The 15,939-nt window shown below is 63.0% G+C and overlaps 1 protein-coding gene across 9 annotated transcripts in view; it reads right to left on the bottom strand.

The window, feature by feature from the left end:
- ptprc (protein tyrosine phosphatase receptor type C) overlaps nt 1-15,939 on the bottom strand; it is a 298,428-nt gene that overhangs the window by 61,004 nt on the left and 221,485 nt on the right. For all 9 annotated transcript variants that reach the window (XM_063063878.1, XM_063063877.1, XM_063063882.1 and 6 more), the window contains one exon: nt 332-454. In XM_063063878.1, the coding sequence (XP_062919948.1) occupies nt 332-454 (123 nt within the window). The remainder of the gene's footprint in view (nt 1-331; nt 455-15,939) is intronic.

Genomic DNA, 15,939 nt, shown 5'->3' with positions numbered 1-15,939 from the left:
TTTTGCTTTTCATCTCTTAACCTGAAGTGACAACAAATTCAACATTTTAACTTATCCCCTTTTCACTGTTGTCACCACTAATTCCACAGTTCTCCTCACTCACTTGAATTAGGCTCTCCATAGCTACTTACACTGTTCTTTCATGTTGCAAATCGCTTATGGAGGGCACAACACCATTTCCATCTCACTCCCTCACAAACATAAAAATATGGAGATCAAGCAAAGGACAATCCTATATGTTGGCAGACACCACAGCACTGCAGCAAATTCTGAGCTAATAATATCCAAAATAAGATACATATTGTTGCTTATTTACCCAGTAATTTCTTACCTTGAAGCACACAGAATACGATGACGTCCTTTACGGGATTTAAACCAGTACTCATCACATTCCAGATCATTTGAATGGATGAACTAGTAACGGTCTTCTTGTAAATATATGGCGTGTTAGGTACTATAAAATTCCAAAAAAAAACGGAAAATCAGAAATCAATTCCACAATGATTTTGTCCATACTTTAAAAAGCATTTGAACTCATCAGCTGAATTTTCTCTGGACAGATGTGACATAATACTCAGAAAAAAATAAGGTTTTTCTCATCACAAGCTTGTAAACCTAGCTTCTTCAGGTCCAAGCTTCTTCACAGCTTTGTGGTGAGTAACATTCTTCTCTTGTGATGTTTATTTGACCGAGGAGAATTGCAAGTAGTGTGAAAGTATGTACGGTATGTACACAATCAAAAGAGTGCAGGTTTGATGGAAGGATTGGTGCTGGAGGACAGTACAATATGTAGCCTTTCAACCCAATGCAATTTTATTGCAAACCTTTAGAAATTCAAAATCCTTTTCCTTACTAACTGTGTATGCTCTATGGTTGGGTTGAGTTGTTCTTTGATCTTGGCAATGCACTTGCAAAAGTTTTGTCACCACATAAGAAGACGAAACATTTGCAAATGGATAGCCAAGATGGGAGAACAACTAAACCCAACCATCAACCACCCGAGCTACACATTTTCAGAGTTATTTCCATTGCAAGCTCTTATCTCTGGCACAATGCCTCTAGCAATCCCATTACATAAAACAGGCATTCACACATCCAGTAAACATAGAAAAAAGCCTGAAGGAATAACAGAAATCTGTTACAAATAGATAGAATCTTTCCAATGAGGAGTTCTTTATAGAATATCTATGAATCACTTCAGTGGCAGAAAACATACACAGCTGACAGGCAATATACCAGTTGCTAAGTTCCTCAGGAAAATAATTGCATAGACCATAAAAGATGACAAACTTTCACTGATACTGTATCTTTTATATAAAGAAAAAATTGAAGTTGAAAGTTTTAGGTATCAAAATACCCAAGTAATCTGACAAAAATTGCAAGATAAGCAGATGGCATACAAAGGGCTTGAGTATCTACGGAAGACTATAGCCTTCAGACATGACCAAAGAAATTGGTTGTGCAAAATCAAGGGAAGTTTATAAATGAGGTGATGAGATTTAAATTTAATGCGCCGAAGGATGCTACAGGTAAGTTGTAGATGGCTTGGGAAATATGTCTCCAGCCTCGCCTCAAGTCTCCAGCTTCCAGCCTCGCCTCAAGTCTCCAGCCTCCAGCCTCGCCTCGCACCGTGTCCAGCCTCCAGCCTCGCCTCAAGTCTCCAGCCTCGCCTCGCACCGTCTCCAGCCTCCAGCCTTGCCTCGCCTCAAGTCACCAGCCTCCAGCCTCGCCTCAAGTCACCAGCCTCCAGCCTCGCCTCACCACAAGTCACCAGCCTCCAGCCTCGCCTCAAGTCTCCATTTTCCAGCATCGCCTCGTCTCAAGTCTCCTGCCTCCAGCCTCACCTCGCCCCAAGTCTCCACCCTCCAGCCTTGCCCCAAGTTTCCTGCCTCCAGCCTCCAGCCTCGCCTCAAGTCTCCTACCTCCAGCCTCGAGCGTCACCCCGTCTCCTGCCTCCAGCCTCGCCTCAAGTCTCCTGCCTCCTGCCTCCAGCCTCGCCTCAAGTCTCCTTCCTCCAGCCTCCAGCCTCGCCTCAAGTCTCCAGCCTCGCCTCAAGTCTCCAGCCTCCAGCCTCGCCTCGCCTCAGGTCACCAGCTTCCAGCATCGCCTCGCCTCGCCCCAAGTCACCAGACTCCAGCCTCGCCTCGCTACAAGTCACCAGCCTCCAAGCTCGCCTTGCCTCCGTCCTCCAGCATCGCCTTGCCTCAAGTCTCCTGCCTCCAGCCTCGCCTCACTGCAAGACTCCTGCCTCCAGCCTCACCTCAAGTCTCCTACCTCCAGCCTTGCCTCAAGTCTCCTGCCTCTAGCCTCCAGCGTCGCCCCGTCTCCTGCCTCCTGCTTCCAGCCTCGCCTCAAGTCTCCTGCCTCCAGCCTCCAGCCTCGCCTCAAGTCTCCAGCCTCGCCTCGTCTCAGGTCACCAGCTTCCAGCATCACCTCGCCTCAAGTCACCAGACTCCAGCCTCGCCTCGCCACAAGTCACCAGCCTCCAGCTTCGCCTCGCCTCCGTCCTCCAGCATTGCCTCACCTCAAGTCTCCTGCCTCCAGCCTCGCCTCACCCCAAGACTCCTGCCTCCAGCCTCACCTCAAGTCTCCTACCTCCAGCCTCGCCTCAAGTCTCCTGCCTCTAGCCTCCAGCATCGCCCCGTCTCCTGCCTCCAGCCTCCAGCCTCGCCTCGTCCCAAGCCTCCTGCCTCCAGACTCCAGCCTCGCCCTGCACCAAGTCTCCTGCCTGCAGCCTCGCCACGGACCAAGTCTCTTGCCTCCAGACTCCAGCCTCGCCTCGCCCCGTCTCCTGCCTCTATCCTCGCCACGCCCCAAGCCTCCTGCCTCCATCCTCGCCTTGCCCCAAGTCTCCTGCCTCCAGCCTCGCCCCAAGTCTCCTGCCTCCAGCCTCGCCTCAAGTCCTCTGCCTCTAGCCTTGCCCAAGTCTCCTACCTCCAGCCTCGCTTGCCCCGTCTTCTGCCTCCAGCCTTGCCCCAATTCTCCTGCCTCCAGCCTCACCTGGCCCCAAGTCTCCTGCCTCCAGCCTCGCCTCAAGTTTCCTGCCTCCAGACTCTAGCCTCGCATCGTCCCGTCTCCTGCCTCCAGTCTCACCCCAAGTTCCCTGCCTCCAGCCTTGCCCCAAGTCTCCTGCCTCCAGCCTCCAGCCTCGCCTCGCCCTGTCTCCTGCCTCTATCCTCGCCACACCCCAAGCCTCTTGCCTCCAGCCTCGCCTTGCCCCAAGTCTCCTGCCTCCGGCCTCACCCCAAGACTCCTGCCTCCAGCCTCCAGCCTCGCCTCAAGTCCTCTGCCTCTAGCCTTGCCCCAAGTCTCCTGCCTCCAGCCTCACCTCGCCCCAAGTCTCCTACCTCCAGCCTCGCTCGCCCCGTCTTCTGCCTCCAGCCTCGCCCCAAGTCTCCTGCGTCCAGCCTCGCCCCATCCCCTGCCTCCAGCCTTGTCCCAAGTCTCCTGCCTCCAGCCTCGCCTAGCCCCAAGTCTCCTGCCTCTTACCTCACCTGGCCCCAAGTCTCCTGCCTCCAGCCTCACCCCAAGTTCCCTGCCTCCAGCTTTGCCCCAAGTCTCCTGCCTCCAGCCTCGCCTCGCCCTGTCTCCTGCCTCTATCCTCGCCACGCCCCAAGCCTCCTGCCTCGCCTTGCCCCAAGTCTCCTGCCTCCGGCCTCGCCCCAAGTCTCCAGCCTCCAGCCTCGCCTCAAGTCCTCTGCCTCTAGCCTTGCCCCAAGTCTCCTGCCTCCAGCCTCGCCTCGCCTCAAGTCTCCTACCTCCAGCCTCACCTCGCCCCAAGTCTCCTACCTCCAGCCTCGCTCGCCCCGTCTTCTGCCTCCAGCCTCGCTCGTCCCGTCTTCTGCCTCCAGCCTCGCCCCAAGTCTCCTGCCTCCAGCCTCGCCCCGTCCCCTGCCTCCAGCCTTGCCGCAAGACTCCTGCCTCCAGCCTCGCCTCGCCCCAAGTCTCCTACCTCCAGCCTCACCTCGCCCCAAGTCTCCTACCTCCAGCCTCGCCCCAAGTCTCCTGCCTCCAGCCTCACCCCATCCCCTGCCTCCAGCCTTGCCCCAAGTCTCCTGCCTCCAGCCTCACCTAGCCCCAAGTCTCCTGCCTCTTGCCTCACCTGGCCCCAAGTCTCCTGCCTCCAGCCTCACCCCAAGTTCCCTGCCTCCAGCCTTGCCCCAAGTCTCCTGCCTCCAGCCTCCAGCCTCGCCTCGCCCTGTCTCCTGCCTCTATCCTCGCCACGCCCCAAGCCTCCTGCCTCGCCTTGCCCCAAGTCTCCTGCCTCCGGCCTCGCCCCAAGTCTCCTGCCTCCAGCTTCCAGCCTCGCCTCAAGTCCTCTGCCTCTAGCCTTGCCCCAAGTCTCCTGCCTCCAGCCTCGCCTCGCCCCAAGTCTCCTACCTCCAGCCTCACCTCGCCTGTCTCTTACCTCCAGCCTCGCTCGTCCCGTCTTCTGCCTCCAGCCTCGCCCCAAGTCTCCTGCCTCCAGCCTCGCCCCGTCCCCTGCCTCCAGCCTTGCCCCAAGACTCCTGCCTCCAGCCTCGCCTCGCCCCAAGTCTCCTACCTCCAGCCTCACCTCGCCCCAAGTCTCCTACCTCCAGCCTCGCTCGCCCCGTCTTCTGCCTCCAGCCTCGCCCCAAGTCTCCTGCCTCCAGCCTCACCCCATCCCCTGCCTCCAGCCTTGCCCCAAGTCTCCTGCCTCCAGCCTCACCTAGCCCCAAGTCTCCTGCCTCTTGCCTCACCTGGCCCCAAGTCTCCTGCCTCCAGCCTCACCCCAAGTTCCCTGCCTCCAGCCTTGCCCCAAGACTCCTGCCTCCAGCCTCCAGCCTCGCCTCGCCCTGTCTCCTGCCTCTATCCTCACCACGCCCCAAGCCTCCTGCCTCGCCTTGCCCCAAGTCTCCTGCCTCCGGCCTCGCCCCAAGTCTCCTGCCTCCAGCCTCGCCTCAAGTCCTCTGCCTCTAGCCTTGCCCCAAGTCTCCTACCTCCAGCCTCACCTCGCCCCAAGTCTCCTACCTCCAGCCTCGCTTGCCCCGGCTTCTCCCTCCAGCCTCGCCCCAAGTCTCCTGCGTCCAGCCTCGCCCCATCCCCTGCCTCCAGCCTTGTCCCAAGTCTCCTGCCTCCAGCCTCGCCTAGCCCCAAGTCTCCTGCTCTTACCTCACCTGGCCCCAAGTCTCCTGCCTCCAGCCTCCAGCCTCACCCCAAGTTCCCTGCCTCCAGCTTTGCCCCAAGTCTCCTGCCTCCAGCCTCGCCTCGCCCTGTCTCCTGCCTCTATCCTCGCCACGCCCCAAGTCTCCTGCCTCGCCTTGCCCCAAGTCTCCTGCCTCCGGCCTCGCCCCAAGTCTCCTGCCTCCGGCCTCGCCCCAAGTCCTCTGCCTCTAGCCTTGCCTCAAGTCTCCTGCCTCCAGCCTCACCTCGCCTCAAGTCTCCTACCTCCAGCCTCACCTCGCCCCAAGTCTCCTACCTCCAGCCTCGCTCGCCCCGTCTTCTGCCTCCAGCCTCGCTCGTCCCGTCTTCTGCCTCCAGCCTCGCCCCAAGTCTCCTGCCTCCAGCCTCGCCCCGTCCCCTGCCTCCAGCCTTGCCCCAAGACTCCTGCCTCCAGCCTCGCCTCGCCCCAAGTCTCCTACCTCCAGCCTCACCTCGCCCCAAGTCTCCTACCTCCAGCCTCGCTCGCCCCGTCTTCTGCCTCCAGCCTCGCCCCAAGTCTCCTGCCTCCAGCCTCACCCCATCCCCTGCCTCCAGCCTTGCCCCAAGTCTCCTGCCTCCAGCCTCACCTGGCCCCAAGTCTCCTGCCTCCAGCCTCACCCCAAGTTCCCTGCCTCCAGCCTTGCCCCAAGTCTCCTGCCTCCAGCCTCCAGCCTCGCCTCGCCCTGTCTCCTGCCTCTATCCTCGCCACGCCCCAAGCCTCCTGCCTCGCCTTGCCCCAAGTCTCCTGCCTCCGGCCTCGCCCCAAGTCTCCTGCCTCCAGCTTCCAGCCTCGCCTCAAGTCCTCTGCCTCTAGCCTTGCCCCAAGTCTCCTGCCTCCAGCCTCGCCTCGCCCCAAGTCTCCTACCTCCAGCCTCACCTCGCCTGTCTCTTACCTCCAGCCTCGCTCGCCCCGTCTTCTGCCTCCAGCCTCGCCCCAAGACTCCTGCCTCCAGCCTCGCCTAGCCCCAAGTCTCCTGCCTCTTGCCTCACCTGGCCCCAAGTCTCCTGCCTCCAGCCTCGTCTCAAGTTTCCTGCCTCCAGACTCTAGCCTCGCATTGTCCCGTCTCCTGCCTCCAGTCTCACCCCAAGTTCCCTGCCTCCAGCCTTGCCACAAGTCTCCTGCCTCCAGCCTCCAGCCTCGCCTCGCCCTGTCTCCTGCCTCTATCTTCGCCATGCCCCAAGCCGCCTGCCTCCAGTCACGCTTCTCCCCAAGTCTCCTGCCTCCAGCCTCGCATCGCCCCAAGACTGCTGCCTTCAGCCTCGCCTCGCCACAAGACTGCTGCCTCCAGCCTCGCCTCGCCCCGTCTGCTGCCTCCAGCCTCGCCTCGCCCCAAGTCTGCTGCCTCCAGCCTCGCCCCAGGTGTCCTGCCTCCTGCCTCCAGCCTCGCTCCGTATCCTGCCTCCAGCGTCACCTCGCCCCACGTCTCCTGCCTCCAGACTCCAGTCTCGCCACGCCCCGTCTCCTGCCTGCAGCCTCACCTCACCTCGCCCCAAGTCTGCTGCCTCCAGCCTCGCCTCGTCCCAAGTCTCCTGCCTCCAGCCTCATCTCGCCCCAAGCCTCCTGCCTCCAGCCTCGCCTCAAGTCTCCTGCCTCCAGCCTCGAGCCTCGCCTCAAGTCCTCTTGGGGCAAGGCTGGAGGCAGAGGACTTGAGGCGAAGCTCGAGGCTGGAGGCAGGAGACTTGGGGCAAGGCCTCCAGCCTCGCCTCGCCCCGTCTCCTACCTCTAGCCTCCAGCCTCGACTCGCCCCAAGCCTCCTGCCTCCAGACTCGCCCCAAGTCTCCTGCCTCCAGCCTCGCCTCAAGTCCTCTGCCTCTAGCCTTGCCCCAAGTCTCCTGCCTCCAGCCTCGTCCCAAGTCTCCTGCCTCCAGACTCCATTCTCGCCTCGCTCCAAGTCTCCTGCCTGCAGCCTCGCCTTGCCCCAAGTCTCCTGCCTCCAGCCTCGCCTCAAGTCCTCTTGGGGCAAGGCTGGAGGCAGAGGACTTGAGGCGAGGCTCGAGGCTGGAGGCAGGAGACTTGGGTCAAGGCCTCCAGCCTCGCCTCGCCCCGTCTCCTACCTCTAGCCTCCAGCCTCGTCTCGCCCCAAGCCTCCTGCCTCCAGACTCGCCCCAAGTCTCCTGCCTCCAGCCTCCAGCCTCGCCTCAAGTCCTCTGCCTCTAGCCTCCAGCCTCGCCTCAAGTCCTCTGCCTCTAGCCTTGCCCCAAGTCTCCTGCCTCCAGACTCGCCTCGCCCCGTCTCCTGCCTCCAGCCTCTCCTCACAACAAGCCTCCTGCCTCCAGCCTCGCCTCGTCCCAAGTCTCCTGCCTCCAGACTCCATTCTCGCCTCGCTCCAAGTCTCCTGCCTGCAGCCTCGCCTTGCCCCAAGTCTCCTGCCTCCAGCCTGGCCTCAAGTCTCCTGCCTCCAGCCTCGACTTGCCCCAAGTCTCCTGCCTCCAGCCTCGCCTCAAGTCTCCGGCTTCAAGCCTCCAAATTTGCCTCGCCCCAAGTCTCCTGCCTCCTGCCTCCAGTCTGGCCTCGCCCCAAGTCTCCTGCCTCCAGCCTTGCCCCAAGTCTCCTGCCTCCAGCCTCGCCTCGCCCCAAGACTGCTGCCTCCAGCCTCGCCTCGCCCCGTCTGCTGCCTCCAGCCTCGCCTCGTTCCAAGTCTCCTGCCTGCTGCCTCCAGCCTCGCCCCAGGTCTCCTGCCTCCTGCCTCCAGCCTCCAGCCTCTTCTTGTCCCAAGTCTTCTGCCTCCAGCCTCGCCCCATGTCTCCTGCCTCCAGCCTTGCCTCACCTCACCCCAAGTCTGCTGCCTCCAGCCTCGCCACGTCCCACATTTCCTGCCTCAAGCCTCCAGCCTCGTCTCGCCCCAAGTCTCCTGCCTTCAGCCTCCAGCCTTGCCTCAAGTCTCCTGCCTCCTGCCTCCAGCCTTGCCCCAAGACTCCTGCCTCCAGCCTCGCCTTGCCCCAAGTCTCCTGCCTCCAGCCTTGCCTCACCTCACCCCAAGTCTGCTGCCTCCAGCCTCGCCTCGTCCCAAATTTCCTGCCTCCAGCCTCGCCCTGTCTCCTGCCACCAGCCTCGTTTTGCCTCGTCTCCTGCCTTCAGCCTCCAGCCTCGCCTCAAGTCTCCTTCCTCCAGCCTCCAGCCTCCCATCAAGTCTCCTGCCTCCAGCCTCAGCTCGTCTCCTGCCTCCTGCCTCCAGCCTCGCCCCAAGACTCCTGCCTCCAGCCTCGCCTTGTCCCAAGTCTCCTGCCTGCTGCCTCCAGCCTCGCCCCGTCTCCTGCCTCCAGCCTCGCCCCATGTCTGCTGCCTCCAGCCTCACCCCGCCCTGCCTCCTGCCTCCAGCGTCGCCTTGCCCCAAGACTCCTGCCTCCAGCCTTGCCTCATCCCAAGTCTCCTGCCTCCAGACTCCAGTCATGCCTCGCCCCGTCTCCTGCCTCCAGCCTTGCCTCACCTCACGCCAAGTCTGCTGCCTCCAGCCTTGCCTCACCTCACCCCAAGTCTGCTGTCTCCAGCCTCGCCTCGTTCCAAGTCTCCTGCCTGCTGCCTCCAGCCTCGCCCCAGGTCTCCTGCCTCCTGCCTCCAGCCTCGCTCCGTATCCTGCCTCCAGCGTCACCTTGCCCCAAGTCTGCTGCCTCCAGCCTCGCCCCAGGTCTCCTGTCTCCTGCCTCCAGCCTCGCTCCGTATCCTGCCTCCAGCGTCACCTCGCCCCACGTCTCCTGCCTCCAGACTCCAGTCTCGCCATGCCCCGTCTCCTGCCTGCAGCCTCACCTCACCTCGCCCCAAGTCTGCTGCCTCCAGCCTCATCTCGCCCCAAGCCTCCTGCCTCCAGCCTCGCCTCAAGTCTCCTGCCTCCAGCCTCGAGCCTCGCCTCAAGTCCTCTTGGGGCAAGGCTGGAGGCAGAGGACTTGAGGCGAGGCTCGAGGCTGGAGGCAGGAGACTTGGGGCAAGGCCTCCAGCCTCACCTCGCTCCGTCTCCTACCTCTAGCCTCCAGCCTCGTCTCGCCCCAAGCCTCCTGCCTCCAGACTCGCCCCGTCTCCTGCCTCCAGCCTCCAGCCTCGCCTCAAGTCCTCTGCCTCTAGCCTTGCCCCAAGTCTCCTGCCTCCAGCCTCGCCTCGCCCCGTCTCCTGCCTCCAGCCTCTCCTCACAACAAGCCTCCTGCCTCCAGCCTCGCCTCGTCCCAAGTCTCCTGCCTCCAGACTCCATTTTCGCCTCGCTCCTAGACTCCTGCCTGCAGCCTCGCCTTGCCCCAAGTCTCCTGCCTCCAGCCTCGCCTCAAGTCTCCTGCCTCCAGTCTGGCCTCGCCCCAAGTCTCCTGCCTCCAGCCTCGCCTCGTCCCAAGTTTCCTGCCTCCAGCCTTGCCCCGTCTTCTGCCTCGAGCCTCTCCTCAAGTCTCCTGCCTCCAGCCTTGCCCCAAGTCTCCTGCCTCCAGCCTCGCCTCGCCCCAAGACTGCTGCCTCCAGCCTCGCCTCGCCCCGTCTGCTGCCTCCAGCCTCGCCTCGCCCCAAGTCTGCTGCCTCCAGCCTCGCCCCAGGTCTCCTGCCTCCTGCCTCCAGCCTCGCTCCGTATCCTGCCTCCAGCGTCACCTTGCCCCAAGTCTGCTGCCTCCAGCCTCGCCCCAGGTCTCCTGTCTCCTGCCTCCAGCCTCGCTCCGTATCCTGCCTCCAGCGTCACCTCGCCCCACGTCTCCTGCCTCCAGACTCCAGTCTCGCCATGCCCCGTCTCCTGCCTGCAGCCTCACCTCACCTCGCCCCAAGTCTGCTGCCTCCAGCCTCATCTCGCCCCAAGCCTCCTGCCTCCAGCCTCGCCTCAAGTCTCCTGCCTCCAGCCTCGAGCCTCGCCTCAAGTCCTCTTGGGGCAAGGCTGGAGGCAGAGGACTTGAGGCGAGGCTCGAGGCTGGAGGCAGGAGACTTGGGGCAAGGCCTCCAGCCTCACCTCGCTCCGTCTCCTACCTCTAGCCTCCAGCCTCGTCTCGCCCCAAGCCTCCTGCCTCCAGACTCGCCCCGTCTCCTGCCTCCAGCCTCCAGCCTCGCCTCAAGTCCTCTGCCTCTAGCCTTGCCCCAAGTCTCCTGCCTCCAGCCTCGCCTCGCCCCGTCTCCTGCCTCCAGCCTCTCCTCACAACAAGCCTCCTGCCTCCAGCCTCGCCTCGTCCCAAGTCTCCTGCCTCCAGACTCCATTCTCGCCTCGCTCCTAGTCTCCTGCCTGCAGCCTCGCCTTGCCCCAAGTCTCCTGCCTCCAGCCTCGCCTCAAGTCTCCTGCCTCCAGTCTGGCCTCGCCCCAAGTCTCCTGCCTCCAGCCTCGCCTCGTCCCAAGTTTCCTGCCTCCAGCCTTGCCCCGTCTTCTGCCTCGAGCCTCTCCTCAAGTCTCCTGCCTCCAGCCTCGCCTCATCCCAAGTTTCCTGCCTCCAGCCTCGCTCCAAGACTCCTGCCTCCAGCCTCGCCTTGCCCCAAGACTCCTGCCTCCAGCCTCACCTCGTCTCCTGCCTCCAGCCTCCAAATTTGCCTCGCTCCAAGTCTCCTGCCTCCAGCCTCCAGTTGCACCTCGGCCCAAGTCTCCTGCCTCCTGCCTCCAGTCTTGCCTCACCCCAAGTCTCCTGCCTCCAGCCTCGCATCGCCCCAAGTCAGCAGCCTCCAGCCTCGCCTCACCCCAAGTCTCCAGCCTCACCTCAGGTTACCAGCCTCCAGACTCGCCTCAAGTCACCAGACTCCAGCCTCGCCTCGCCACAAGTCACCAGCCTCGCCTCGCCTCAAGTCTCCATCCTCCAGCCTCACCTTAAGTCTCCTACCTCCAGCCTCGCCTCGTCTCCTGTCACCAGCATCCAGCGTCGCCCCAAGTCTCCTGCCTCCAGCCTCGCCTCGTCCCAAGTCTCCTGCCTCCAGACTCCATTCTCGCCTCGCACCAAGTCTCCTGCCTCCAGACTCCAGCCTTGCATTGTCCCGTCTCCTGCCTCCAGCCTCACCCCAAGTTCCCTGTCTCTAACCTTGCCCCAAGTCTCCTGCCTCCAGCCTCGCCTCATCTCCTACCTCCAGCCTCGCCTCGCCCAAAGTCTCCTGCCTCCAGCCTCGCCTCAAGTCTCCTGCCTCCAGCCTCCAGACTCGCCCCGTCTCCTGCCTCCTGCCTTGAGCTTTGCCCCGTCTCCTGCCTCCAGCCTCGCCCCAAGTCTCCAGCCTCCAGCCTCGCCTCACCCCAAGTCTCCTGCCACTTGCCTCACCTCAAGTCTCCTGCCTCCAGCCTCGCCTCAAGTCTCCTGCCTCCTGCCTCCAGTCTCACCTTGCCCCAAGTCTGCTGCCTCCAGCCTCGCCTCGCCCGAAGTCTTCTGCCTCCAGCCTCGCCTCACCTCGCCACAAGTCTGCTGCCTCCAGCCTCACCTCGTCCCAGGTCTCCTGCCTCCAGCCTCCAGCCTCGCGTCGTGTCCTGCCTCCAGGCTCCCCTCGCCCCAAGTCTCTTGCCTCCAGCCTCGCCTTGCCCCAAGTCTTCTGCCTCCAGCCTCGACTCACTCTGTCTCCTGCCTCCAGCCTCCAGCCTCGCCTCAAGTCTCCTGCCTCCAGCCTCACCTCAAGTCTCCTGCCTCCAGCCTCGCCTCGTCCCAAGTTTCCTGCCTCCAGCCTCGCCCCAAGACTCCTGCCTCCAGCCTCACCTTGCCCCAAGACTCCTGCCTCCAGCCTCACCTTGCCGCAAGACTCCTGCCTCCAGCCTCACCTCAAGTCTCCTGCCTCCAGCCTCCAAATTTGCCTCACTCCAAGTCTCCTGCCTCCAGCCTCCAGTCGCACCTCGGCCCAAGTCTCCTGCCTCCTGCCTCCAGTCTTGCCTCGCCCCAAGTCTCCTGCCTCCAGCCTCGCATCGCCTCAAGTCACCAGCCTCCAGCCTCGCCTCAGGTTACCAGCCTCCAGCCTCGCCTCAAGTCTCCATCCTCCAGCATCGCCTCGCCTCAAGTCTCCAGCATCCAGCATCGCCCCAAGTCTCCTGCCTCCAGCCTCGCCTCGTCCCAAGTCTCCTGCCTCCAGACTCCATTCTCGCCTCGCACCAAGTCTCCTGCCTGCAGCCTCCAGCCTCGCCTCGTCCCGTCTCCTGCCTCCAGCCTCACCCCAAGTTCCCTGTCTCTAACCTTGCCCCAAGTCTCCTGCCTCCAGCCTCGCCTCGCCCAAAGTCTCCTGCTTCCAGCCTCACCTCACCCCATCTCCTGCCTCCAGCCTCGCCTCAAGTCTCCTGCCTCCAGCCTCCAGACTCGCCCCGTCTCCTGCCTCCTGCCTTGCCCCAAGTCTCCTGCCTCCAGCCTCGCCCCAAGTCCCCTGCCTCCAGCCTTGCCCCAAGTCTCCTGCCTCCAGCCTCGCCTCAAGACTCCTGCCTCCAGCCTCCAAACTTGCCTCACCCGAAGTCTCCTGCCTCCAGTCGCACCTCAGCCCAAATCCCGCCTCCAGCCTTGCCCAAAGTCTCCAGCCTCGCCTCACCCTAAGTCTCCTGCCACTTGCCTCACCTCAAGTCTCCTGCCTCCAGCCTCCAGCCTCGCCTCAAGTCTCCTGCCTCCAGCCTCCAAACTTGCCTCGCCCTAAGTCTCCTGCCTCCTGCCTCCAGTCTCGCCTCGCCCCAAGTCTGCTGCCTCCAGCCTCACCTCGTCCCAGGTCTCCTGCCTCCAGCCTCCAGCCTCGCGTTGTGTCCTGCCTCCAGGCTCCCCTCGCCCCAAGTCTCTTGCCTCCAGCCTCGCCTTGCCCCAAGTCTCCTGCCTCCAGCCTCGACTCACTCTGTCTCCTGCCTCCAGCCTCGCCTCAAGTCTCTGCCTCCAGCCTCGCCTCGCCCCAAGTCTCCAGCCTCCAGCCTTGCCTCAAGTTTCCTTCCTCCAGCCTCCAGCCTCCCATCAAGTCTCCTGCCTCCAGCCTCGCCTCAAGTCTCCTGCCTCCTGCCTCCCATCAAGTCTCCTGCCTCCTGCCTCCCATCAAGTCTCCTGCTCCTGCCTCCAGCCTCGCCCCAAGACTCCTGCCTCCAGCCTCGCCTTGCCCCAAGACTCCTGCCTCCAGCCTCGCCTCAAGTCTCCTGCCTCCAGCCTCACCCCATCTCCTGGCTCCAGCCTCCAGCCTCGCCTCGCCCCAAGTCTCCTGCTTCTTGCCTCGCCTCGCCGCAAGTCTCCTGCCTCCAGCCTCCCCTCACCCCAAGTCTCCTGCCTCCAGCCTCCCCTCACCCCAAGTCTCCTGCCTCCAGCCTCGCCTTGCCCCAAGTCTCCTGCCTCCAGCCTCCAGCCTCGTCTCTTCTCCTGCCTCCAGCCTCAGCTCGCCCCAAGACTGCTGCCTCCAGCCTCACCCCAAGTCTGCTGCCTCCAGCCTCGCATCGCGCTGTCTCCTGCCTCCAGTCTCGCCCCAAGTCTCCTTCCTCCAGCCTCCAGCGTCGCCTCGCCCCAAGTCTCCTGCCTCCAGCCTCGCCTCACCCCGTCTCCTGCCTCCAGCCTCCAGTCATGCCTCAAGTCTCCAGACTCCAGCCTCGCCCCACGTCTCCTGCCTCCAGCCTCTGGCCTCGCCCCAAGTCTCCTGCCTCCAGCCTTGCCTCACCTCACCCCAAGTCTGCTGTCTCCAGCCTCGCCTCGTCCCAAATTTCCTGCCTCCAGCCTCGCCTCGCCCTGTCTCCTGCCTCCAGTCTCCAGCCTCGTTTTGCCCCAAGTCTCCTGCCTTCAGCCTCCAGCCTCACCTCAAGTCTCCTTCCTCCAGCCTCCCATCGTCTCCTGCCTCCAGCCTCAGCTCAAGGTTCCTGCCTCCTGCCTCCAGCCTCGCCCTAAGACTCCTACCTCCAGCCTTGCCTCGTCCCAAGTCTCCTGACTCCTGCCTCCAGCCTCCAGCCTCGCCCCAAGTTCCCTGCCTTCAGCCTTTCCCCAAGTCTCCTGCCTCAGGCCTCCAGCCTCACCTCGTCTCGTCTCCTGCATCCAGCCTCCAGCCTCGCCTCAAGTCTCCAGCCTCGCCTCAAGTCGCCATCCTCCAGCCTCGCCTCAAGTCTCCTACCTCCAGCCTCCAGCGTTGCCCCAAGTCTCCTGCTTCCAGCCTCCAGCTTCGCCTCGTCCCAAGCCTTCTGCCTCCAGACCAGTCTCGCCCTGCACCGTCTCCTGCCTGCAGCCTTGCCTCGCCCCAAGTCTCCTGCCTCCAGACTCTAGCCTCGCATCGTCCCGTCTCCTGCCTCCAGTCTCACCCCAAGTTCCCTGCCTCCAGTCTCACCCCAAGTTCCCTGCCTCCAGCCTCGCCTTGCCCCAAGTCTCCTGCCTCCAGCCTCGCCTCAAGTCTCCTGTCTCCAGCCTCGCCCCAAGTCTCCTGCCTGCAGCCTTGCCTCATCCCAAGTCTCCTGCCTCCACACTCCAGCCTCGCCTCGTCCCAAGTCTCCTGCCTCCAGACTCCAGCCTTGCATCGTCCCAAGTCTCCTGCCTCCAGCCTCGCCTCGTCTCCTGCCTCCAGCCTTGCCTCACCCAAAGCCACCTGCTTCCAGCCTCACCTCGCCCCGTCTCCTGCCTCCAGCCTTCCCTCAAGTCTCCTGCCTCGAGCCTTGCTCCAAGTCTCCTTCCTCCAGCCTCCAGCCTGGCCTCATCCCAAGTCTCCTGCCTCCAGACTCCAGTCTCGCCTCGCCCCAAGTCTCCAGCCTCCAGCCTCGCCTCATCCCAAGTCTCCTGCCTCGCCTCAAGTCTCCTGCCTCCAGCCTCGCCTCATCCCAAGTCTCCTGCCTCGCCTCAAGTCTCCTGCCTCCAGCCTCGCCCCGTCCCCTGCCTCCAGCCTTGCCTCAAGTCTCCTGCCTCCAGCCTCGCCTCAAGTCTCCTTCCTCCAGCTTCCAGCCTCTTCTCATCCCAAGTCTCCTGCCTCCAGCCTCCGGCCTCGCACTAAGTCTCCTGCCTCCAGCCTTGCCTCACCTCACCCCAAGTCTGCTGCCTCCAGCCTCGCCCTGTCTCCTGCCTCCAGCCTCCAGTCTCGCCTCACCCCAAGTCTCCTGCCTGCTGCCTCCAGCCTCGCCCCCAGTCTCCTGTCTCCAGCCTCCAGCCTCGGCTCGCCCCGTCTCCTGCATCCAGCCTCCAGCCTTGCCTCGCCCAAGCCTCCTGCCTCCAGCCTCACCTCCCCCCAAGCCTACTGCCTCCAGCCCCCAGCCTCGCCTCGTCTCCTGCCTCCAGCCACGCCTCAAGTCTCCTGCCTCCAGCCTCACGTCAAATCTCCTGCCTCCAGCCTTGCCCCAAGTCTCCTGCCTCCAGCCTCGCCTCAAGTCTCCTGCCTCCAGCCTCCAAACTTGCCTCGCCCCAAGTCTCCTGTCTCCAGCCTACAGTCGCACCTCGGCCCAGGTCTCCTGCCTCCAGCCTCGCATCGTGTCTTGCCTCCAGGCTCCGCTAGCCCCAAGTCTCTTGCCTCCAGCCTCGCCTTGCCCCAAGTCTCCTGCCTCCAGCCTTGACTCACTCCATCTCCTGCCTCCAGCCTCCAGTCTCGCCTCAAGTCTCCTGCCTCCAGCCTCGCCTCGCCCCAAGTCTGCTGCCTCCAGCCTCGCCTCGCCCTGTCTCCTGCCTCCAGCGTCGCCTTGCCCCAAGTCTCCTTCCTCCAGCCTCCAGCCTTGCCTCGTCCCAAGTCTCCTGCCTCCAGACTCCAGTCACGCCTCGCCCCAAGTCTCCTGCCTCCAGCCTCCAGCCTCTTCTTGTCCCAAGTCTTCTGCCTCCAGCCTCGCCCCATGTCTCCTGCCTCCAGCCTTGCCTCACCTCACCCCAAGTCTGCTGCCTCCAGCCTCGCCACGTCCCACATTTCCTGCCTCAAGCCTCCAGCCTCGTCTCGCCCCAAGTCTCCTGCCTTCAGCCTCCAGCCTT

The sequence above is a fragment of the Mobula hypostoma genome, chromosome 12 (assembly GCF_963921235.1).
Source record: "Mobula hypostoma chromosome 12, sMobHyp1.1, whole genome shotgun sequence".
NCBI classification, from domain to species: domain Eukaryota; kingdom Metazoa; phylum Chordata; class Chondrichthyes; order Myliobatiformes; family Myliobatidae; genus Mobula; species Mobula hypostoma.
Note: the sequence above shows the minus strand (reverse complement) of the source record. Positions and strands in the feature narration are given on the sequence as shown.